Raw genomic sequence first — 24,637 nt, forward strand, 5'->3', positions numbered from 1 at the left:
CCGACCTATAGGAAAGCCAGGGCCGGGCTGGCACTTCACCTGGAGCCATTGCCTTTCCTCCCCCTGGGAGACCAATCAGAGCTCGGAAACATGTCCTTACCTGGCGGCAAGGCGAGGGCGGGATGTCGGCCAGCCAATGGCCGGAGGGGAACCCGAGAAGGGTCGGAGGAGACTCACCTGCCCACCAATAGGGTGCCGCGAAGAAGGCTGATTTGCCTAGCAACGAAGCGAACAGGGAGGGCCTGAGGTGAAAAAGAAAAGAAAAAAGAAAAAAAAAAGCGCGGGCGAAAGTCGAAGTCCAAACTTTCCAGGTGGGCGGAAGCAGCTTGATGTGATTTTTCTACCTCAAAATTATATATTAAGCCTCTGATGCAAGAAAAGTGGAGTTTATAAAAGGTTATCCAATAAAAATGAATGAACTTGAAGTCCAGCACACAGCTGCCTCACTGACTTATGTAATTATTCAAAAATATGGATATGGAATATTTTAGTTTATGGTGAATATGTCACCTATTTACTTAATTGAAACTTAATTTACTGTATTTTTAAAAATTTCTGAGATGCTTTTGTGTGTGTCTTTTGCAGGATCAAAGTTACTGCAGAGAAGGAAGAAAGGAAGGGGACGGAAGAGGAAAAAGAAATATACCGGAAGTCCTCGACTTAGGACCACAAATGGAGCTCAACATTTCCATCGCTAAGCGAGACATTTGAGTTTTGCCCCATTTTACCACCTTTCTTGCCACCGTTGTTAAGTGGATCGCTGCAGTTCTTCAGTTGGCAAGATGGTTGTTAAGCGAATCTGGTTTCCCCATTGACTTTGCTTGCCAGAAAGATCATCACATGACCTTGGGACGCAGCAACGGTCGTAAGTAGGAACCAGTTGCCAAGTATTCTGAATTTTGATCCTGTGATCATGGGGATGGTGCCATGGTCATAAGTGTGAAAAATGGTCATGTCACTTTTTTCAGTGCTCTTGTAACTCTCAACAGACACTAAATGAATGATTATAAATTGAGGACAATCTGTAATCCTAAAGTTTGACTTAAAAAGAAAACAAAGCACAGAAATCTCAATGTATTTTATATTTTCTTTTCCTTCATAAAATTGCAGGGCTCAGGGTTAATTTCTTTGTTTTCTCTGTGCACTTATAAGAGAATTGGAGATATCAAAATAGAACCATGTGAAATAAACACTTCTCTATTTTCTCTTCAGTCACGATCTGGACTAAATTTCAGCAAAGGATTCTAAATTTTAGCAATGAATTGTGCAGCAGATACAAGAAACGAGCTATGGTTCACTGAATTAATTCAATGGTCCAAGTTCATGCTAAAATGTTCCAAAACTTATTTGGATTTGCACAACACACTGAGACATAAAGCAGCCAATCACATTCTTTAATCCCAGCCATTATATGATTTCCTTAATCATGTCAGCACAATCAGTGTGGCTTATAAACAAACCATGGTGTAGCACTGGGGTCTTCAAACTTGACAGCTTTAAGACGTGTGGATTTCAACTTCCAGAATTCCTGAGCTAACATGACAAGAATTCCTCCAGTCATGTTAGCTCAGGAATTCTGGGAGTTGAAGTCCACAAGTCTTAAACTTTCCAAGTTTGAAGACCCCTGGTTTAGCACTATGTGCAAGTCTGTTCATATTCTTACAATAACAGAAAATCATCTTAAGGTATCTTTGAAAGTATGAGCTACAAAAACGTCTGTTGCTTTATTTTAGGTCAAATACAATCTCAGGTTTCTGTATACAAGGAACATATATGGTATTGTTTTCTTCCAGCAGAGGGCAAGAGAACATTAGCTAAATTTTAGTAGGGAAAGTGTTTCAGCCAATCATCTGATTCAATTCTGTTTTTGAATTTCAGAGCCTGTTATGAAAAAAGCAAAAGATAAGAGAAATGTACCGGTAAGTGGCCTTTGGGCAATAGAGTATTCATCATTCTCTAAGATAATATCTCTGTATTTGTAAATAGTAGACAATAAGCCTTCATAATAGCAGAAGTTTGAATTGGGTTTTTTCTTAATGAAAATATGTGGTACAGGTAGTCCTTGACTTAAGACCGCAATTGAGCCCAAAATCTATCTGGTTAAGTGAGACATTTAAGTGACCTTGGGACACAACAATGGTCATACATATGAAGCAGTTGCCAAGCATCTGAATTTTGATCATGTGATCATGGGGATGCTACAAAGGTTGTAACTGTGAAAAAAATGGCCGCAAGTCACTTTTTTCAGATTCTAGGTAGTAAGGATGAGGTTGGTCATATGATTAATTATTTCGCATTTTTGTATTTTGAAAAAAAAAGGATGTCCTGGATTGTTGTTGTTTTTTTAAGCAGAGAAAGATTTACGTTTTTGCAGGTTTAAAGGTCAATGCTATTGTGGATAGAAAAGTACAGAGACCAGGTTCACACTGAGTGTACCAAAAACTGGATGAGAGTCAGCCTGGCATAGAGACCACAGACTAATGATGTATGAAAAAAAGCTGATCTCCATGGTAATTCCATTGCAACTAAGCATGATAGACGGCACATACATATTATTTAGCTGCTTCTTAATATAGACCACATCTATGTTTAACACTTGCAGGAAGAAAACTATTTTTTCACCAATTATAGAAATGTTAATTGTCACCTGTATATATGAGAAACTTGGGTGAGCTGCAATCATGTAATGCACTAATGGAAAAAAATGTCTCATCTTGCAGGAATTATTGAGTCCAGGAAATGTCTTCACAGGTTCCACCAAACTAGAATTTGCCCTCTTAAAAAAAAGGACAGGGTAGGTATTTATTTAATTCACATTTGAAGATAAGTTCAGATTTCATTATGTGCTTAATTACTTTCAAAATTTGAAATAACGCACAAATCAAAGATACTCTCCAAAATTCAACTTTCCTAGATTTATAATGCAATTCACTACAAAAAAAAAACCCAACCTATATTGGAGTGAGGACTGCTGCACAAAATGTCAGATTTGAGAAAATTAGGTTGCACATATATAAAAATATGGATGGGTTTTAGTGTAGGCTGCTAGCGACCAAATTTTTAACTGAAAGACTGAGAAACTGAAATCGGTGTTGAAGGGGGAAGAGCTGTGTTACTCTACGATAACAAAACATCAGGAGGTGTCTAGGAGCATGTTGTCTGACTAACAAATTTTATTAAAAGGCATAAAGTGTTCAGGAAAGCTTCGGAAAAGGGTGCTAAGGCTCCTTGTGAACTTGACAAAATTGCAGCCTTGAAAAAGTTTAGAAGATAATTAAGCCCGCAAATGGTTCTTGAACGCCAGCCGTTCAGTGCTACACCCTTTTAAAATGTATAAAATGTAGGCTGTTTTAGGTGGATTGAGGGCACCTGCCTACTTCTGGTAGTGGAGATGAAGCCTTCTTGCGTTTCTCACTCTCCACAAGAGGAAGAGACTGCTCTGATGCAAGCTATCCCAGCAGATGTCTTACAGATTGTTCTCAGTTGGCCAACTGTCTTTGCTTAATCTCACTGGCTGTTGGGCCTCTTACAAATGCCACAAGATACAGTTTTCTCCACCTCCCACAGTAGCTACAACAGATGGTATGTGAGCGAGGAAAGAAAATTATCTTTCCTCCATTTAGCATCAACAGACTGCCCGTCCTTTCAAGCACAGTTATGCCGGATCCGTTCAGACAGTCAAAACAAGCCGGTTTCCTTGCAACTAAATAAAGACTTGATGACATAAAATCCAAGGTATGCTTCTTTTGAGGTGGGGAAAGGAAAAAAAAAGAGGGGGGGGGATCACCTAAGACAGAAAGGGCTCCTGTGGTGTTAACACTGTTTTTTGTTTTAATCCTGGGGATATACAGTATATGTGCTGTCATGTACTGTATTCCTATTAGCTTTTTCTTAAATTCTTTTCAAGAATGGAGTGTGAGTGAGGAATTACCAAACACTTTCAGTGCAACACATTAATTACACTCTTTGGCATGTATTCAGCAATCTAGCAGACTTTTCCGCCACCTCTAATAGTCCTTCAATCTCAGGATTTCAGTTAATCAGGTAGGCGAATGACAATAGGCAAAATGGCATTGAAAACAAGCAGAATCATAGAATAACAGAGTTGGAAGGGACCTTGGAGGTCTTCTACTCCAACCTCCTACTCAAGCAGGAAACCCTATACCCTTCTAGATGGATGTTTGTCCAGTCTCTTCTTAACAGTCAGTGATGGAGCACCTACAACTTCTGGATTAATTGTTCTAACTCTCAGGAAAATTCAGGGATGTGCTCCATGCTCAGTGTTGCAGAATGTAACATGAGACCTCCATGCATCAGGCCAAGCTCAGATCAAGCCACGTTGTAGCTTGGCAGTGGTGCCCCCCACACATTCATTGATTCGGTTCACATATACAAGCCAGGATGGGTTTTTAAAAGAGTGTACAATTGTGGTAGTTATCCTAGAATCTAGGAAAGACCTAAGGTTTTTTAACAGCCTTTTAACAAACGTATGTTAATTTGTGGTGGGGGGCGGGAGGAGACACTATCCAGAAAGAATAAATATGGGAAGGCAGCAGCAACAACAACAACAACAAAAAATCAGGACATTGGAAATTCCTAGGATTCATGATTCTTAGGAGATGCTGACTGGCAACATCTCTGATCTCCCTAGGGCTTTTTGAGGAGGAGATTAAAAAAAAAAAGTTAAGATGGCTGGTTCAGTAACCAGGGTTAGGTAAATAACCTGATTCAATAAAACTGGTTCACTGTCTCTGATTGCAGAAAAAAAAGCGGGGGGCAGAGCAGAATAGATAATCAGAGAATGGCTGGCTGGTCCCAACATGCATCTTCTGTTTGGGGAGGATCCATTAATCCCCCCAAAGTCTATTTAATTGTGCTGGCACAGACGAAAGGCAAATGAGGGAGGGGGTGTCAGTTCTTGCTTTTAAACACACAGTAAAAAAAAATCTTTCAATTCCTTTGCCTAACAAGAAAAGCTATTAGCTGTAAGCAGTTTAAGGACTGAATAGAGTTGGTTGCTCCTAATAGAAGGAGACTTACTGGAATGGCACTAATATTTTTTTCAAAGTTCATTATCTGCTAGTGGAAAACAATTCCCTTTAAGAACCAAAGAGGGACTCTTTTTCAAGGGCCATCTGCAGCAGCTTCAGCCAGCCGACTTTCCCCTCATCTCACATTTTTTCCTCTCCCAGATCCAAAGATGTGATTCAACTCTACCAACGTCCCCTTCATTGCAAACATCGGTCCTGTTTTTGTTCTTTTACCAGAAGCAGAAAAGGAGGTTCTGCACACCACTTGAAGTATTAGAACTGCTCTATAAATCCTTAGTAAGGCCACACCTGGAATACTCCATCTAGTTTTGGTCACGGCAAAGCGTTCTTCATGTGTTTTGGTCCCCAGACATTTTGTAATTGCGCATCACAAAAAAAGATGTTGAGATTTTGGAAAAAAGTGCAGAGAGGAGCCACTAAGATGATTAAAGGCCTGGAAATTAAAACCCATGAAGAAAGGTTGCAGGATTTGGGTTTGGCTAGTCTAGAGAAAAGAAGGAGTAGGTAGCAGGATTCCAGTATTTGAGGGGTGCCACAAAGAAGAGGGGGTCAAATCATTCTCCAAAGCGCCAGAAGACGGGACAAGAAACAATGGATGGAAACTAATCAAGGAGAGAAACAACCTGGAAATTATGAGAAAGTTAAATTCCTGACAGAACAATTAACCTGGTGCCTTCAGAAGTTGTGGGCGCTTCATCACTGGAGGTATTTAAGAAAAGACTGGACAGTCACTTGTTTGAAATGATCTAGGGTCTCCTGCTTGGGTCTCTTCCAGCTCTGTTCTGATTGATTGATTGACCTGATCTGGTTTTGTCCAACCAGGTTAGCACCTAAGTTTCCTTGCCATGGCCTTTGACACCATTGCAGACAATTTTGTATTTTTCTATCTGGCGCTGCTTGTTTTTTCAGCTGATTAAAAGTCTTGTGTGCTCTTCCACTTTCTGAAAACGCACTGTAAAATATTGCAAGACATATTCATGCATGCTTCCTCCTTTTCTTGACGTCCTCATTTTTATACAGACCTTCCCTTGTGTTATGTGTGTATGGTATTATATAACCTATAATGTGTACATTTCTGTGTCAATTGCATCTCTTTGCTATGAAAGGGAAATGTGTGCAAATTGTTGCAAATTATGATAATAGTAATAACCTTACAGGACTCCCAATTGCAAAACAAATGCTTTTGAAACAACGTTGATATTTCTGCCTATTAGGTAAGGCATTCAGGTTGGAAAACTCAGACATCCTTACATGTCTCCAGGAAAAAAAAAAAGATTGCTTGGGTTATTAATAAGATTCAAATGACTTGTTAGCATGGCTTATTTAAAAATGAGCAACACAAGGTTTTACATTTTTAAAAGAATTGTTAGGGTTTTGATTCTCGCAATGAACTACATTTCAGCAAAAAAAAAAAAAAAATGCTGCAGGCCCCATTTCATATTCTCAGCCAGGTTTGTTCGAAATCCTTTGTGCAAAAACAAAAGGTACATTAAAAATTACAAAGCCCCAAATCGGAACATTATCTTCACCGTCCAAACTGAAAAGCAGCATAGAATAAATAATTAAAGGTGAGGAAATCATTTCAAAATTACCAAATATAAATGATCATGCCATTACTGCTATGGCAACTTTGCAGCCAAGGAGGAGAAGGAGTGTGGCAATGCTGCAGATAAAAAAATAAAGAGAAATCCTGCAAAATCTCAACAAGCCCCTCTTTGAGTAGTTAAACCTGTAAATTGTAAAAAGCTTTAAAATCTCCACACATGTTTGTTAATCTCAAAAATTTACTCATTTCATTTCATCACATGCGTGATGTCCCACGTCAATTGTTTGCCCGGACAATAAACCTCTGAAGAAATGGTGTCCTACTTTCACAACAAATTATTTCAGATATATTCCTGATATATCGGATGCTCCAAAGTCTTAATTCAGACATTGTCATGGTTAACGGAGAAGTGAAAGACATTGCTTAGGTGCTGGTCAAATCTTGGCAGAGATGTTCTTGCCCTCCTGGGGAAAACACTGTTGTTTGGGTTCGCCAAGAAAACGAAACAAAATCAAATGATAAAGTGAGCCATTCTCCCTTTGCCACCTTCTTCCCCTTGGGGATGGAAGAGGCCACGAAACAAACATTTGTGCCTGCAAGAAGAATAGTTTGGCTCTAGAACAGCTGTGCTGAAAAAGCGCTTCCCAAATTTGGCTTCACTCGTGGGACGTACTCTTGATTGCCCTCCTTTCAGGGAGGGGCGAAGGAACGACTGGCTGCTCTTTAGGATTCTCACATGGTGTAGGCCACCCAATAGATGACATTGACTGCAGCAAAGGCAGCTGGGAAAACTGCCCTCGCGTAGATATCAATGGTGTCGGCATCAATGGGCTTGAAAAGAGATTTGAGGCCTTTTTTGGGCTTTGGCGCCCTTCCTTTCTTGGTGTCCCCCGTTTCTACTTCAGCTGAGCCGGAGAGGTTTCGGGGCCTTCGGCGGTGCCTGCTGGACATGGCCAGCTCCTGGTTGACTCCAGCAATCGAAAGGGAGAACATAACAATGGCGTTTTTCACATTGACCTGAAAGGGGAAAGAGAGCAGATAGAATCGGGAAGATGGTCAACCGGAGGCCCAGCTACCCCAAACTGGCTAGTCCAGACATTCTGGCCTGCAAAACTACAGAGGAATTATTGAGTCTGTCATCTGCACCTCTATAACTGCCTGGTTTGGTTCTGCAACCCAACAAGGCAGACACAGACTTTAGAGGATAATTAGGACTGCAGAAAAAACAATGGCTAGCAACCTGCCTTCCATGAAGGACCTGCATACTGCATGAGTCAAAACCAGGGCTGTGAAAATATCTACAGACCCCTCATATCCTGGACATAAACTGTTTCAATTCCTACCCTCAAAAGGACACTATAGAGCACTGCACACCAGAACAACTAGACACAAGGACAGTTTTTTCCCAAACACCATCACTCTGCTAAACAAATAATTCCCTCCACACTGTCCAACTATTTACAAAGTCTGCACTACTATTACTGTTAATCTTCTCATCACTCCTTATCACCCATCCCCTCCCACTTGTGACTGTATGACTAACTTTGTCGCTTGTATCCTTACGATTTATATTGACTTTCCTAGTATGATTTGATTGCTTACTGTCCCCCTATGACTATTATTAAGTGTTGGACCTGATGATTTTTGACTCTTGATGAATGTATCTTTTCTTTTATGTACACTGAGAGCATTTGCACCAAGACAAATTAATTCCTTGTGTCTCCAAACACACTTGGCCAATAAAAAATTCTATTCTATTCTTTAAAAAAGTAGACCTGGAACAATACGGCAGCATGAATAGCTTAGCAAACTGTTACAGAAAGTGAAACACGGGCTGAATTCACACACTATTTTACTACTGTGGTTTGTTGCCTAAACCAAGATGGCAGGATTTATAAACCCTTCCTAATGAAGCTTTATTTTATCAATGGTTTGCGCCACACAACACATGCCACAATAAGCCAAATTGAACAAATTATGACTTTTTTTTAGTTGGGTAGGTCAGACTAGTAGAAATTAAACATGTTTTCTGGACAACACTAAAGACCTACAATGAAATTCAAGCTGATATTCTTTCTGCCAAATGAAACCCTGCCTTTTATTTATTCCTTATTGTGTTTCTGCCCATCTCGCCTCAAGGAGACTTTTGCTGAAACACAACTTGCCTGGTTTCACACATCACTTAAGGTGACTTGAAACCGGTGGTTACTTGGGCATGGCGTGTTGTGCGAACCTGGCCATTAGGGCTTGTCAAGCTTCATTTGGGGTTTGTGCATGTTGCACAACTAGGTATTAATGCAGGGGTGTCCAACCGTGGCAACTTTAAGACCTGTGGACTTCAACTGCCAGAATTGAATGCTGGGTGGGGAATTTGGGGAATTGAGGTCTTAAAGTCTGCAAGTTGAAGTCCACAGATAGTTGCCAAGGTTGGACACCCCTGTATTAGTTCAATGAATACTGTTGTTTATGGATAACTGAATATAATGTGTGAATGCCATCAAAAGCTAGAACCCATCCAAGCTCAGACATGGACCTCAGCCAGAGCCCACAGAAGTTTATACTGACCTCTTCTGTCTGCCTGTTGCTCCTCAGTTTATCTTTCTGCTTTTTCATATAGTCAGCATTGAAATGGGCAAAGGCATATTCCACCAGCGCAGCGAAGACAAAGACATAACAGATCCAGAAGTAGACGTCCAACGCTTTTATGGCCGAAGCCCTAGGAAGGGAAGAACGAGCGCTCACCATCAGGGTGGTCATGGTAAGAACTGTGGTTATTCCTGTAAAAAACAAAGAGTAAAAATAATTAGCACCTAGAGGGAAAAATTAGCACCACAATTTATTTAACCAATTTGGCTCAGGGTTTTTGGTTTTTTATTGTGTTGGAAGCACAAGAAAGTTAGCTAAGGATGTCTTTGCGTGATTCCTAAACCCCCCCATCTTTGATCTACTTCTGACTAACACTAGTCCAAGGAGACAGAAAATTACTTGCTTTTCCAATCTTGGATTCTCGGGAGCTTATTTTATCCTACATATGCACATCAATACATAAACAGTGTGGCACCTAGGCATCATACATTTTGGTGCAAACAAAAATAACAACATTACTCACATCTCTTACATTTTGTATTAAATTATAATCCTTCATTATTTAATGATTCAATATTCCAATGCATTCTTCTATGCCAATCACCATATTATTGAAACATACATGATAATTTCATTATTCAACTTCTTCTTTTGTTTTTATCTTTTTTTTTTTTTAAAAAGCATCTCTTGGCGAGCAATGTGGTTCCAGGTATTTACATTTCAACACAAACATGACCATAATTACATATTCATCTTTCTTGTTCAACTTCCTATCACATTATTACTTATTCTATTTTCTTTTAAATATTGTCAAATATTAAATTCATTAAACTTATTTTACCCAATTTCAGTTCATATCTTATTTCATTTTTTCTTATAAATATTATCATATCTTGCTTTACAATTTGGATTCTCAGGAGCTTAAGGTAACACACACACATTATACTCCTACTCCTACTCTTCAGAAGAAACCTGTGAGGCAAGTGGGCTCAGAACTTCAATTAAAGCCTCCACAATCCTTATCTAGCACTCTATTCAGTGCACCACCCCAGCTCCAAAGGGTTTTGTAAAAAATCAGGTGGAGTCCCCTTTTACCTAGGGAGACCCGTGCAGGTACAGCTGATTGGCTGATCCAGAAAGAGACCCAAGACATGGCCACCAAGAGGATGGAAGGCATGTAGGATTGGATGATGTAGACACCTCGGTTCCGCCGCAGGTGGAAATGGAGACTCAGACGGGGGAACTGGCCAGCTGCAAAATGGAGATTTTTTTTTTTTAAAAAAACTCCTTTTGGGTTGTCCTTTTATCCTGCTTCCATCAGTCCCTTTCCCCACCCCTGAATTTTTCCCCCCACCCAAATTCTTTGCCCTCACACTCCCTTCCCCATATGTTCACAGAAAGATAAAGGCTTCTGGAGGAGTTTCCATATTCCTTGGTCCTGTTTAATGCTTCACTTTTAAATAGAGAACCCACATGCCACACTAAATCATGGTTTGTTACATCATCAGTTGGGTTTGCTAACACTTGCCCCCATGAACTGTGGATTACAGGTAGAAAAAAAAAAAAAACTAGGCCACCTCAAGCCATCTCATAATTAGATTTCTGCTTATCAGTGTGAAACTCCAGTTTTGCACTTTGTGAATGGTTGCTCATAGCTATGTACTGTATGTTGTGTGAATTTAGCCATATAAAGAGCAAACCATGATTAAAACTTATTTATTATCATGAATGAGCCCTGTGTTTAAAAGCCTGAGTTTTATCTTTTAAAATGCCATTTTACCCATCTTGGTGAATTGGGCCCTTACGGCTTGTTCAACCCAGCTAGTTTTCTGGCTCTTTAGAAAATACGATGGTCAATAACCATCCAACCATTAAGTAACCACAATTACTTTACTTACCTGATTTGAAGTTCATAAGTTCAGTAGCGAATCGATAATTGATAATGGTGAACTGAGCAAGCTGCAGCTTATCCAAGCCATGAATTTCCTCTTGGTTCTCAGACCAGTGGTATACTATGTCCTCAGACGAGTAACCATCTATTTTTTTTTTAAAAAAAAATCCTGAATAAATACAGGCGCATAAAGAGGAAGGCAGAACTCATCTAACAACTGTCTTGCTTTGCGACAGAAATTTTGGGCTCAATTGTTGCAAATCAAGGACTACCTTTACAAGATCTGTGACTTGCACCACACACTGAAGCCCCAATCCATGATTGATCAACTACGAAGATGAGATTCACCAATCTAATAATCACCATTGGTCCACAACCAAATCAACTACCGTAGATTTCACCATCATATCTCAACCTAGGCCTGTTTGGTTTCCCTCTTTCCCAGTTTTCCAAAGAAACTTGATTCAAAAGTGCGGCAAAAGCACATGAAGTCATATCGCCTTTTCTCTCTCCAGCTTGGGATTGATTTGTTTCTTAAACTCACAGCTCTCCAAATCCAGCATGCATTCCTGCTCATCCATTGGATACTTGGTGAGATCCATGTCACAGGCCACCGTAGAGGTAATCCTGCACCAAACGAAGAGAGAGCAAAACGCACAACTCTTACCTTCAAATACCTTTATGCTTACCTGGCACTTCCCTGCCCAGTAACTACAACTCTGGCTACAAAATTGTGGTTTTTACCTGATGCTGTAAAGAATGACTCCGTCAGGCTGCAGCCTAATCAGCTTATTCTCCACCGTTACATCATGAAACCAGGCTGACTTAGCATTGACTATAAAGGTATCCGGCAGCCAGAGTTTGTCCACAAAACGGCTATCCAAGCCCAGCGTTTCATTGGTCCGGTTGTACGACAGCCGGTGATCCCTCCAGCTTTGATGCAGAAATACCGTCATTGTATATTCCTAAAGACGAGAATTAACAGAGCAGATTTTTTTTTTAAAAAAATATCCCTTTTAAAAGATGGCTGTGACAACTTCCCTTTTATTTGGCAGTTTTAGGTAGTCTAAAAACAATTACTATTTTCACCATCAGTAGAACGAAAGTGGTGTCGCCATGTCTGGTTTAGCTCTGGTACTCACTTACCATGTTGGCTTCAGAGATGTGGTCGATGCTAGCCACTTCGATAGCCAAAGCCACATTAACAGGAGGCCCTGGATAGAAAACAGAGAGATTAGAACAGAGGCACTGAAATTCACATTCTGTCTCCTGCCTAAATTAGGGTAATGCATGAATGAGTAGAAAAAGTTATGCCGAGGCCCTGAACCAGATGAGACCAGATTAGCCCCGTAGCTCATCTCTTTGGGCTTTATTTTAATGTGTTTTCAATTTATAAATTTTATTTATTCAATTTGCACCACAGTAGAATTTTTACAATTCCTTCCTGACAATTGTGGAAAATAGAAGAGATTAAAAAGTGTGACCCTATGTTGATCTATAATATGTAGTGTGCTAGAAAGCCTTACCTCCAATTCCTGGCCTAAAATTCCGGGCATATCCTTTAATCAAGTCGTCCAAATTAGGCAACCAAGATATTTCTATGTTTGACCCAATATAATCTCCAATGTCATTCAGGGCTCTCCATTGAAAGAAGGAAAGAGACAAAAGGGAAGACATTAGAAAGGAAAACAAACACTTTATTTAGTGTTAACAGCTTTCAAAAACAGCACTTTTCTATTATAAAGATTTGAATTTGGCTGGATATTTAAAAATTACTGTTAACTGGCTTCAGTTAAAATTATACCTGATGGGGAAAGACCAGGGGAAGTTGAGAAAACATTAAATTGATGAACAAGGTTCTCAAAAGCAAAGAATCTTATAATCTTAATTTCAATTAAGATTTGAACAGGAGGGAGAGAAAGGCATTTATCAGCCTTTGACAAAGGTTCTGGATTAGATTTATGGCTAAGGGATTCTGGATATAGTCAAAGATTATTCTGGGAAGAGCTTAAAAGCAGAATCAAGCCACCGTTGTGAGCTGGGAGAATGTTTGAAATTTTGAGTGCCTTTTGTAAGTATCTACAGCTGTAAGCCCCATTAAATTATAATTTTAACCTAATGAAAAGGGGCTGATTAGTAAAGAAATATAGTTAGCAGTCCTGTTTCCTGATAGTACATTATTCTAATCAAGTACAGATTTTATTCTCACGCAGCCTAACAATCCCCCTTTGCCCTCACATTCGAGTAGGACTGTTCCATTTTTCACTTTTTTATTCCTAGTCGCTCTCCCTTCTCCAACCTCCATCCCTTTTCCGGATGTCCTCCCACTGTGTGTTAAACCGGAGGCTCCTTGGGGGGGCAGAGATCAGTCTGGGACTTTTGATATAAAATAACAGCATATATAACCATGCTAAAATGGGGCAGGGGTGAGAAAGAGAAAACAAGATGTGCAGCCCACCTTTTTTCGCCAAGCGCATACCACAAGCATAAATTGAAACTGCATCTGAGGAAAAATGACTCACTCTACCCAATTACTGTACCAGGGTTTAATAAGTCACTGCACGAAGAGCTGCCAGAAACCAAGGAGTCATTTGGGGGTGGGGGGGGTGGGGGCTAGGAAGAGAGAGGCAGAGAAACTGCCAGCACCCTCAAATTTTATTTTGAGTTTTTTCCTCCCTCCTCTGTTTTGTATTTTCCTCCTTTTAAAAGTTTGGGAGAATCTCTTGTTTTTTCAAGTGCAAACCTGGCCTCATTTCAGTATCCAGTGGCCAACTTGCCATTCAGTTCAAGCAATGCAAAATCGGCAGGTAGAACTAAATTCTGGCTCACCATACAACCACGTAGTCCTCAACTTAACGACTGCAACTGAGCCCAAAATTTCTGTTGTTAAAGCAAGACAGTAGTTATGGTAGGTTTTGCTCCATTTTACGACCTTTCTTGCCACCGTTGTTAAGTGAGTCACTGCAGTTAAGTTAGTTAACATGGCTGTTAAGTGAATCTGGCTACCCCAGATGCTTGTCAGAAGGTCGCAAAAGGGGATCGCATGACTCTGGGACACTGCGACCGTCATAAATATGAGTCAGTTGCCAAGCACAGTTGCCAAGAGTCATCAATCAATGCTCTCCAGTTAGATTTTAGCATGGCAGAAACTTCAGTCACCTACTTACTATCTTTGAAAAACTATGTATGGAATACACTTTCGATTTCCAAGCTGCCGTACTGCTCTTTCAAACCCCTTTTCCCCCCTCCCTTTCTGTTGGCAACTCTAAAAAGACCATAGAAACATTTTATGAGTTGACAGCCTTCTTCAACAAGCCGGTGGTTAAACACCACAGTGGGTGACCTAGTGCTCTGTTGCTTTTAAAGCCACACGCTGCCAGCTTTCTCTCTCTAAAGCCCAGGTAATTGTGGGCATTGGGTGGCAAACTCTTTGAGAACCCAGCAGAGTTGCCTCCAACGGGAGAGAGATTGGAAAGGTAAGTGGTTGGAAATCCCTCACAGGGCAGTTTCATCCTAGGGTCGAGGAGGAAACTATTGTGAGGAGACTTACTCCCCTCTCCCCAATATTTGGAGATTTACCTGCGTGCTGCAAAGAGAGAAAAAAACGCTTGTCTGAAATTGAAACAATGCATTCGAACCTGTGCCGGTTTGCTCAGAAGTAAGCCCCTAACCCTAAATTGGAAGGGGAGCCCTATATCCCCTTCCCCAGACGTGGAAAAAAACAACCCTGTTTAATTTGATGGAAGTGGCCTTTCTGGCTATCCCATTTGATGCCCCAAAACAGATGCAGCGGAAGGAAGCGCACAGTTTGCCTTATTTGAAACCATCCCTTAAGGATGCTCCGCTCGCTACGGAGGGGGGCCCCTGTAGGCCAGCAAAATAGGACGCGGTATATTTTGGTCCTTCGGCAAGACACACACTCTTCTTCCCCTTTGGCCTTTGTCAGCGTAACCCACATTCTTTAGATCAGGCAGAGTGAAGAAGCATGGCATTTTTGCTGTCAGCGGAGGCGGTGATGACTGCCAGTTTAGGTGGCTTTAAAAGAGGGGGGGGTAAGACCAAACCCCGGGCAATCAAACTCTCACCGCACTTGCTCCGGGAAAGCTGGCTCCTCCGCGAAAATGGGATACACCCGCGCGCGGTGGTTTTCTGATTGCGCCCGAAGCGCCGCGCAGCCCGATCCAGCTTCCTGGCTAGGCAGCGGCGGGCCGCTCACACCCTCGACCCAGCAGTCCCGGCCGTCCCCATTCCCCCAAATGTAATTTCTCCCCGAAAGCGCAGGGTGGCGCGCAAAGGGACGCCTTCCTTTTCTCGCCCGGTCCCCCCACCCCCGGCTCAAACGGGGCGCCCAACCAGGGCGACAACGGCGGTGGCCCAGGCGCGGAAAAAGTGCCCAGGCGCAGCTAGCCTTAGCCCGGGAAGGCTCCGCTCCGCTTGCTCTCTCGCTCACTCTTACCTGGTCCAGGTGTGCTGTTGGGCGCAGAGCAGCAGCAAGGAGGGGAAAACCCAGGTGAGCGATTCCATTTTCTGGCCGAGAGGCCGAGACATTGACCGAAGAGGGGAGAGAAACTGAAGTAAGGAGGCAGGGAGTTTTCTCCAAAGTCCCTTCGGGCGCGCGGGGGGCGGGGGGGGATAGGGTGGGGTGGGAGGGCGAAGTAGGCAGCTCCCGAGAGGGCAACGAAGGCACGAAGGTCGATCCTGCTCCGCACAGTGGAAAGAAAGAGGAGGAGGTGATGGTGGCGGTGGGGGGGCACTGTGTGTGTTTGGGGGTGGGGGGTGGGAAAGAAGTTGGAGGCTCTGTTGCCTCTCCAAACGACGTCCCTCCGCAGCAACCAGAGGCGCGCACGTTGCCAAAACGAAGCGAGGCGGGAGTAGGGAAGGCAGAAGGAGGGAATTCGAGGGAAACTGTTCTCCTCTTCACCTAGCTCTCTCTCTTCGCTGGTCAGTCCACTCGGGAAAATGTGAAGACGACTGCCACTTTAAATACAATTTTAAAAAAAGAAGAAGAAGAAGAAGAAGCCAAACACAGAACTGCACAGAGCTGCTGGCCGAAAATAAACCCCTTTGGAAATTACAGATTTTGAGTGTTGCCAAAGCAGCACAACAGCTGGAGGAGGAGGAGGAAGAGGAGGAGGAAGCATATTGACATGAGTTCCCCCCCAAGAGCCTAGGTTTCTAAAGGGAGATGAAGAGAGAGACGGAGGGAAGGAGAGAGAGGAGGAGAGAAGAAAAAGGGAGAATGGTGGAAAGGCTAGGAAGGCAGGCATTCAGGCAAAGTGCAGAGGGAGAGAGGGGTGAATCACAAAGGAAAGGAGAAAGGAGAAGGGCAAACGGCATTTCTGGAATACAGAGGGAAGATTTTCCAGAGCAGGAGACAAGTACAGGGCTGAGCTTGAGCAGAGAAAGCCAAGATGACTTTATCCTTTCTTAGAAGATGGGTTTAGGGATCTGGCAGGCTTGAAGGTTAAATGCAATGCTTCTCTTCCCCTCCTCTCTCTCCTCCCCATCCCTGTCCCCATTTCCTATCATCTCCCCAATTGGTCTGGAGGAGGAGGGGGCAGGAATAACTCAGAAGGCTCAATCTCAATCGGAAAGGAGAACCTCCTTTTCTGCCACATATCTTTAAGTTCACGTTTGGGCGGCTGCAGTTCCGTGAATTGTTGAGCCATGCTTTAATAGGCCCATGGTGGGTTGGTTCAGTCCAATTCTCCAAGGACATCCTGAACTAGAAACTAGTTTTCAGGGCCATGTTCCCACGGCACCCAGGGCTGAACGGTGATGGCATAGCTGGTAGCTTTGAGGCAAGGCAGATGCGTGGCACATTTGTCAGTCTTGAGTGCTAAGGAGAAAGGGGACAGGGCCGAGAGATTTCTGCCCAGGTCTTGAACTGCATAACCTTTGCAAACGATTACCCCAAAGATACGTTTTATTTGTTTAATTTAATAATGCTGGAGAGATTCAATGGGACAATCAGTTCCATCCCAAACTACTTCATGGTAGGGCTGTTGTTATTGGGGGAAAAATAGAAGGGCATTGTGTGTGCTGTGCCTTTTGGCATAGTTTTAGGAATTGTTGGGGTGCCTGCCTTCTGTGTCTTGTTTTAAAAAAACATGCTGGGTTTATAAGAAGGCAGTGTCAGAAACCCAAATATCAAAATAACTCCCACTGAGAAAATCGTAGCCACTTCAGAGAAAAGGTTTCCATCTCGTAATTTAGGTTTAAATAATTCAACATCCCGAGTTGTGATTAGCCTGTGGTTCAGTGGACCACAGAAATCTGGAAAAAAAACAATTGGAATAAGCCATCCTGGTTTATGGTGTCATCCAAACACAGCTTGAGGTCAAATAAACCAGAAACAGATAAGAGACCGAGCAGTCTAATTTATTTTGTTTTTTAAGAAGAGTACATTTTGACAGATGTTATTCTGGTGTTTTTTTTTTTAAATCCAGCTGTAATGGGAGGAACTGTTGCCTCAACTGAGGATTTGATGCGAGTGTTGAGAAAGTTGGAGCAGATGTGAGCTCATGAGATAAAAGAAATTAATAAGGGGGATGAATTGCATTTGGCAGATGCTGGAAAGAACTCATGGCCCCCCAGGGGGCCCTTTGTTTCAGCCAAGTAAACCGGAGTCACACCTCATAAGTCATTTTTGGACCCTGGAGTCAAATCTATTTCAGTTCATTGTCTTCTAAATCTTGAAGAAGCCATGGGGATAGTTTCACTTTTCTCTTTTCAGCCAGATGGCTGGTTGCCTTTAGGACCAACAGTGGCAGGATAAGCCTGTCCTTTCTTGAATGCATTTACAACTAAGCAAATACCTGAAAATTTAATTTTCTTCCCTTATCAGCCAACTTCTCTTTCAAAATGGTGCCCGGGACCGTTGAAAATACCTTCCTTGTAGCCAGCCTTCCTAGCCTGCCTGACTAAATGTTTTTAAAGTGCCCTTTAATTAAAAAGTATCCGTAAATGGGAAGCAGAATTCTGCCAAGCCAAGCATCTTTACCTAACCTCCTCTCAATTTCCAAGAACACCCCCTTGGCCGGCCCCATTAATCTTTTGAGAACATAAAAATAGTGCCTTCGTTTGAAAGCACGACCCTCCTCCCCGCAAAGGGCCGAGCTGGCACAGTGGAGGTCATCTGCGGGGCTTGGTGTCATGGCTTTCGAGAGAGAGAGAAAAAAAAATTGACAGCAAGACGTAGGCTATGATGAATGCCAGGTTCTCTTCTTCAAGTGCCCTTGGAAGAACTCAGACAATGATTCTTCCCATGAGTCAGCCAGATCAAAAATGGCCAAGGGCATTTACTTGCCATCGAGGTAGAACGGAAGAGCCAACTTCCAGGGTTGTTAAGCCCGTGGAATAGAGAGGGGGAGTGCTCCATCGCTGGAGGTTTTCAAAAAGAGACTGGATAACTACTTGACTGGGATGGTATAAAGCTCCTGGCTTGAACAGGAGGTTGGATTAGAAGACCTTCAAAGGTCCCTTGCAGGCTCCAGCCCTGTGATTCTAGGTTCACAAACCCTGCTGATGCAGTTTATGGAAACGGTGTGTGGTGAGCTCTCCAGGGTCCTGAAACGGCCCCATTCTAAACTTCTTGGTGCCTTGTCTGTTCTGCGGCTGGCCTTGCATAAGGCATATAGAATGGAATAGGAATAGGAATAGGAATGCACCAATGCAGCCTTTGGTTTCCAACTAATTTGTACAGAAGTGCAGCCTAAGCTTTCTTGAAGTCTTTGGGATGAGCAGAAGGATGGGAACGACCAGTGCAGTGTTTTGCTGGGAACAAGGCAGAGGTGGTTTGCCACTCTCTTCATTTAGGATGTTGTTCCAAATTTGCAGTCTGGTTGACAATTCCAGGATTTCTGGTTGGGTTTTTTTTTATCCAACTATTAGCCACATCTGGCCTAAATTAGCTTTTTTTTTTCCTTCCTCTTCAGATCAGTCCTGGTTGACTATGGGCTGCCACTTAGCTGGGCAACATGCAATTTAGTTCCTAATTATAGGCCAAGTCTGGTAGAATTACATCCCAGGATTGCAGGAAATATGCTTTCTCCCTCTTCTAAGAAGAAGCTTCCAAGGCCTTCCAAGACATTTCCCCCACTCTGTGTGGATGCAAAAAAACCACCCCAGAAAGTGACTTTCCCGCCCCCTAAGAGCGCCAAAGAACAAGCATACTACAATTAAAGGGAATAAAAAGCAGACCACAGTTTTCCGAAGTTTGTGATAGCACTGTATATAGCTGTATATATAGTACCACTGTTTACAGATATATGTTCTCTTCTCTTTTCGGCGTTTCCAAGGTGACAACCACTCAAATAAGCTAAAAATTTCTATCCCTGGCAGAAAGGAGGGGGCGTAATAAAAATCCAAGTAGTGGTTGTTTTGTGGGGGGTTCCTCTAGGGTGAGTTCTCTTCAACAGGAGGTTAACCTCTTTCTCTCTTAACCAGAACAGGCCAGGGATCATGACATTCCTCGTTAAAACTTGAGACCTGAAAGGAAAGAGAGAGAAGCCGAGCAGAGTCCTTCCAATAAAACAACAATAAAGCTTGATTAACACTTTTTCAGGCAATTCTACCAAGGCATTGCAAAGTGACCTACGAGTTCCCACTCACAGATCCCCACATTTAAAATATATTGTGGGAGAGGGGAGAAAAGACATCATTGGTCGTCAGCCCACCCTTGTATCAATTTTTCTTCCTTTCTCTCCTCCAGGATGTGATTTATTCGGCCTTGTGTGGATTAAGCCCAGTTTGTTGAGTCATGGGTTATCGTCTTCTTTTTTTTAATGACCCCATAAATCCCTTGCTGGGCAACTGAATGGAGCTGAGTGTTTTAATGGCCGGATGCCTTTCCTGTCGCCAATGTAGAGTTCTATTCAGCAGAATATATTCTCATCATGCCCAGAGAGAGAACTATCTGCCTCTATCTCGGATCGAACTCACAGTCTCCTGATTGTGAGGTGAGAGCTCCACCTCTAAGCCACCGTGCCACTCCGAGTCATGGTTATCATATAAACCAGAATTGGCTGAGCCCACCTAACTTTTGCCTAAAGCAAACAAAACACATTCTGCTTTAGCACCACAGGCAAATCCAATCGTTACTAGCGCGAGAAATCAGATTTCGCACCGTCGGACAGTTGTCAGTTTTAAACCATGGTGTATGGCTTTCTGTCTTAGGCAATCCCAGCCAGCCGTGGTTTACTCGATCATTTCCCCAACCGTGGTTTAGCAGGATCTGCAGACACAATCTGAGGGAAGCGGCTCACCTTAGATCTCGGGATTGGGTCTCTCCTAGCACTGCTTAGAACTTGTAACTGGAGTTCTTGCTCTTTTTCCCAGGCTAGGCCTTTACATAACATTTCTTTTATGCAACGCTTACCTCCTCCACAGAGCAGAAACCCATCCTTATAACATTCCAATTATTTCAGTTATTCCCACCCACCCACCCCCACACCTCCCAGTAATCTTTTTAATAGCTGCTTTTTCTCTCAGCACTCCTGGGAAAGCTGCGATACTTCTAACCAGAGATCTGTAGGCTTTTGCAGAGTTCCCCATCTTTTTTTTTTTTTTTTAAAGTTGCATGCTTGTTTCTCACCCCACCACCACCTTTTTCTCGCTTTTCCAAAGTCTGTTCTCTCTTCCAAGCCCCATCTCTCTTTCCACAGCTGAAGTGTGCGATTTGTAGTGTGATTGTGATGTGGTGTTTGGGGCACTGTGCTAGAGTAGCTTTCAAATTCATTGTATTCGTGGAACGCAATGACAATAAAGGTATTCTATTCTATTCTATTCTAGTCTCCTGGGGGAAGGTTACCACCGGTTCTCTGAACTACTCAAAATTTCCGCTACCGGTTCTCCAGAACTGGTCAGAACCTGCTGAATACCACTTCTGCCCAACACCATCTATGGATGCAACTATTTCCAGCTATACACAACCCAACAGTGCTCTCCACTGCATTTGCAAGTGAGACATTGTCCTCAGTTATCTCCATTTTCTGGCTCTCTAACAAGCAGGAGGAATGAGCAAGGAACCAACATTGATTTGATTCCTCCAGTAGGTACTGAGAGAGAGAGAGAGACGCCAAACCACAACTCACTAGCCTAGCCTTGCCTGAGTATGTTGTGCAAAGTCAGCTAGCTCATGGTGCACCCTAATAACAGGGTTAATTGGATCGAATTCCTTACTTAAAAATGCAAGGCTGAACCAGTGCATTCCACCACTGTCTTCTTATTAAGAGCATTTAAAACGGAATTGTTTCTTCTGGTAGGAAGTGGTGAAGACTATGCCAGGGGTGAAGACTATGCCAAGCTGGTGTTCTCCTTGCCATGGAGGTTCTCCAAGGAAGGAAGATGACCTCTTCCAGGTGGTGCATATAATTAAATCTATATGTCTGCTTAGGTGTCTGTTAAAAGCCTTCAGATCTCCTGTTGGAAGGTGGTCTGTCAGAACTGCTCCTATACAAAGGGAATAGAATAGCTGACTAAGTTCAGCAGAATGGCAGGGAAAATGTTTTTGCCCCATGCTTGTGTGGGCGGAGGTGTAGGGAGTGTGAAATCCAACTTCAAAGCAGCACAAAAGAGCTGTCATTCAAATGAAACAGAAGAATTAATTTTTAGAGGAGCTGCCAGCTCTAAAAATAAAATAAAAAAGGGTGGAGGGCGGGTAGAAGGAGCCAAAAGGAACAGCTCAGAGAATTAGAGCAATTGGAGTCTTCTAAATAAAAATTTATCTGAATGTTTTGAATTGGGGGCATTTTTTATTTTTTTTTTTAGCAATTGGCAGACAGTTCCTTGCCAGCCGGTTGGCAGACTAATTAAAAACGTCTTCATACTGGTGAGAAAATTACTGGTGACCAGGTTATTTGCTTATTCCTGCCATACTGTACAGATTTCGTTCTCCTTAAAATATACCAGCTTGAGCAAAATTCAAATCGCACTGCTGTCAATCAAAAAAGGCCTAGAATTAGGAGAACCAAAGAGTCTTTTTGCCATCCCCCTGTTGGGAGACTGACTCCGAGGAAGAGGAGGAACAGCTGACAGGGAGTGGAAGTGTGGCTCCGGGGGTTGTGGAGGAAGCTGGGGAAGGGCACAGTCCGGCTGGGCATTCAGAGGAAGACCCGGGCCCACCCCCTCTTCATCCTAGGGAGCACGCAGGGAGGAGCGGATAAGGGAGAAATGTGAATGGCGTGGTCTACGGGGGAGGAAAGGGCCCTGATCCCCTTCATGGGCTGCAGCTGTGGGGACTGCTTAAAAGGAGAAGCTGCACGTGGCTCAGTGCTGGAAACAAAGCGTGAAATAATTCTAGTCTTTCAGTTCTTATCTGAGTTCTGACGTCTTTCCCAGTGTGTGTATTTCGATATCCGTGGACATTTTCAAGCCCTTATCCTGCCTTGTCTCCCTAATTGCTTCAGTGTGGTTTGTGTTGTTTTTCTATTTATAATTTATATACATTTTGAGTTGGAACGGAATTTCTTCCTTTTCGCAACTGTTTGTGGGGGAGTTTTTTCTCCAGTCAATGATAATTGGAGCTTTGAAGCCAAGTTGAAGGAATTAAAGGGACTTCACCTGTTTTTGTGACTTTGTTGCTTTTGTATTCCCCCCAGGTCATCACATACTTTGTGATGTTACGTGTAAGAGCAAATGAAAGAAAACTGGTGCCCTCTATTTGCTTTGGACTACCACTCCCATACTCCACTGGTCACACTGGCTGCTGCCGATGGGAGCAGAGGTCCAAAACATCTATACAGTACAGCTAGTCCTCGACTTATGACCACCACTGAGCCCCAAATGGCTGTTGCTAAGCGAGACATTTGTTAAGTGAACATCGCTACGTTTTGCGACCTTCCTCCTCACCGCTGTTAAGCGAATCACTGCAGTTATTGAGTCAGTCACAGGGCTGTTAAGCGAATCTGGCTACCCCATTTGATTTTTGCTTGCCAGGAAGTCGCAAAAGGGGATCATGTGACCCCCGGGGGACATTGCAAGCATCTGAATTTTGATCGCTTGACTACAGGGATGCTATAACGGTCGTAAGTATGAGGAACGGCCATAAGTCACTTTTTTCAGTGCCGTCACTAAACGAACTGTTGCCCTAAGGACGGAGTTGCTTCTCTGTTAGGACCAGCCGCAACTATGGAGACAACCACAAGAGGGCAGAAAACATTAGATTTAGGTTTGTTTGTTTTTAAATAATCTCTCCCGCCATCTAGTGGTCATCTGCATTTTTGCTCTCAGGTCTGATACCTACACAATGTCCTACACATTGGTAAAAAAATAAATAAATCAGTACACCAAATACAAATTAGGCGGATATGACCTCATTGACGATCCTCACTCTGTCAAGGACCTTGGTGTACTCATATCAAATGACCTAAGCACCAGAGCTCACTGTATTTATTTATTTACTTATTTACTTACTTATTTATTTATATTCATTTTATTTATTTATTTTGTCAAAAGCTTACAATACAATAGAAAAAAGAAGAAACATAAGTTTAAATATAAGAAATAGGAACTAATAATTGGGGACAATAGGACAGGGACGATAGGCACGATTGTGCGCTTATGCATGCCCCTTACAGACCTCTTAGGAATGGGGTGAGGTCAATAGATGTTAGTTTTGAGGGTAAAGGCGTGTAACAGCATTGCCAAAAAAGCATTAAGAGTTGTAAATCTGAGATTAGACAGCCATTTGTCCGGAATGGAATAGATTTAGAATCTTCTGCTTGAGCAAGGGGTTGGACTAGAAGACCTCTTAGGTCCCTTCCCATCCCTGTATATATTCCGTGTTCTTGTCCTGCAATTGCTTTTCTTGCAGGCTTATTGGGAACGAGCAAACCCAAACCGGTTTTGCAAAAGAAAGCAACGAGACTCCTTTAAAAGTTAACTGCCCCGGGCCGGTGGGGGGGGGGAATCGGAGCGGCCGCCGCTTCTCTAGAGCCTTCACCCCCCTCCCCAGACAAACACAAACCGCTTGGAATGTACCACACACTCCTTAGAAGAGGGGAATCCAACCCCCCCGCCATCCCGGAACATCCAAACTGAGCAAGCCAACGCTTTCTAATTTGCAAACTTCAAAGCGGGAGGGGGGGCGGGGGGAGGAGGAAAAAAAATCTTATTTTCCCTCCTTTTCCGAGAAAGCTGGAGTCCCGTCCCCGCTCCCGCCCGGCTTGTCTTTCCAGTTGGTTGTGTCCGTTGCCTTAGAAGCTTTCCCAAACGGACGGCTGGAGAAAGTGGTTAAAAACAATATTAAGTTTTTGCTTTGCTCCAAGGCTTCGCGAGCTGAGAACCGTAAGCGGAAGGGAGCGGGATTGAATCTATTTTCCCAAAAGTTTGCATTGGCCCTGTAATCGCTGTTATTCCCTAGGTAGCAGCGCTTAAAAGAAATGACAATAAAGGTTATTTCTTTATTTGACTTGGGTTGGTGATGACATCAATGGGGGTTCAACGGATGCCTTGGAAAATCTACCTGGCTTTAAAAAAAAAACAGTAAAAAACATTGTAATGTCTAATAATGCTTGAGGGGGTTGGACTAGATGACCTACACGGTCCCTTTCAACTCTGCTA

The 24,637-nt window shown here is 42.8% G+C and overlaps 2 protein-coding genes and 1 long non-coding RNA gene across 3 annotated transcripts in view; 2 read left to right on the top strand and 1 right to left on the bottom strand.

Annotated features, from left to right (window-relative positions):
* Positions 1–23: 23 nt before the first annotated feature.
* On the top strand, positions 24–9,788 carry LOC148129387 (uncharacterized). The gene is made up of 4 exons (XR_015745530.1): positions 24–311; positions 586–865; positions 1,879–2,794; positions 9,215–9,788. It is a non-coding gene; the product is annotated as an uncharacterized LOC148129387 (long non-coding RNA).
* On the bottom strand, positions 6,460–15,759 carry GABRD (gamma-aminobutyric acid type A receptor subunit delta). Its single transcript, XM_087944827.1, has 9 exons — positions 15,531–15,759; positions 12,601–12,713; positions 12,221–12,288; positions 11,819–12,039; positions 11,619–11,701; positions 11,082–11,219; positions 10,279–10,434; positions 9,163–9,374; positions 6,460–7,614 (listed from the first exon to the last, which is right to left on the bottom strand). The coding sequence occupies exons 1-9, from the start codon at positions 15,620–15,622 to the stop codon at positions 7,330–7,332; spliced, it is 1,368 nt and encodes a 455-aa protein (XP_087800953.1). The 5' UTR covers positions 15,623–15,759; the 3' UTR covers positions 6,460–7,329.
* Positions 15,760–24,234: 8,475 nt separating this feature from the next.
* Positions 24,235–24,637, top strand: part of CFAP74 (cilia and flagella associated protein 74) — a 42,778-nt gene continuing 42,375 nt past the window's right edge. The window contains exon 1 of the mRNA XM_087944832.1: positions 24,235–24,361. The gene's annotated coding sequence lies outside the window, so the exon portion shown is untranslated. The remainder of the gene's footprint in view (positions 24,362–24,637) is intronic.

The sequence above is a fragment of the Notechis scutatus genome, chromosome 16 (assembly GCF_049901735.1).
Source record: "Notechis scutatus isolate UNSWTSFEM ecotype Mainland chromosome 16, rNotScu1.2, whole genome shotgun sequence".
In the NCBI taxonomy this organism is placed as follows: domain Eukaryota; kingdom Metazoa; phylum Chordata; class Lepidosauria; order Squamata; family Elapidae; genus Notechis; species Notechis scutatus.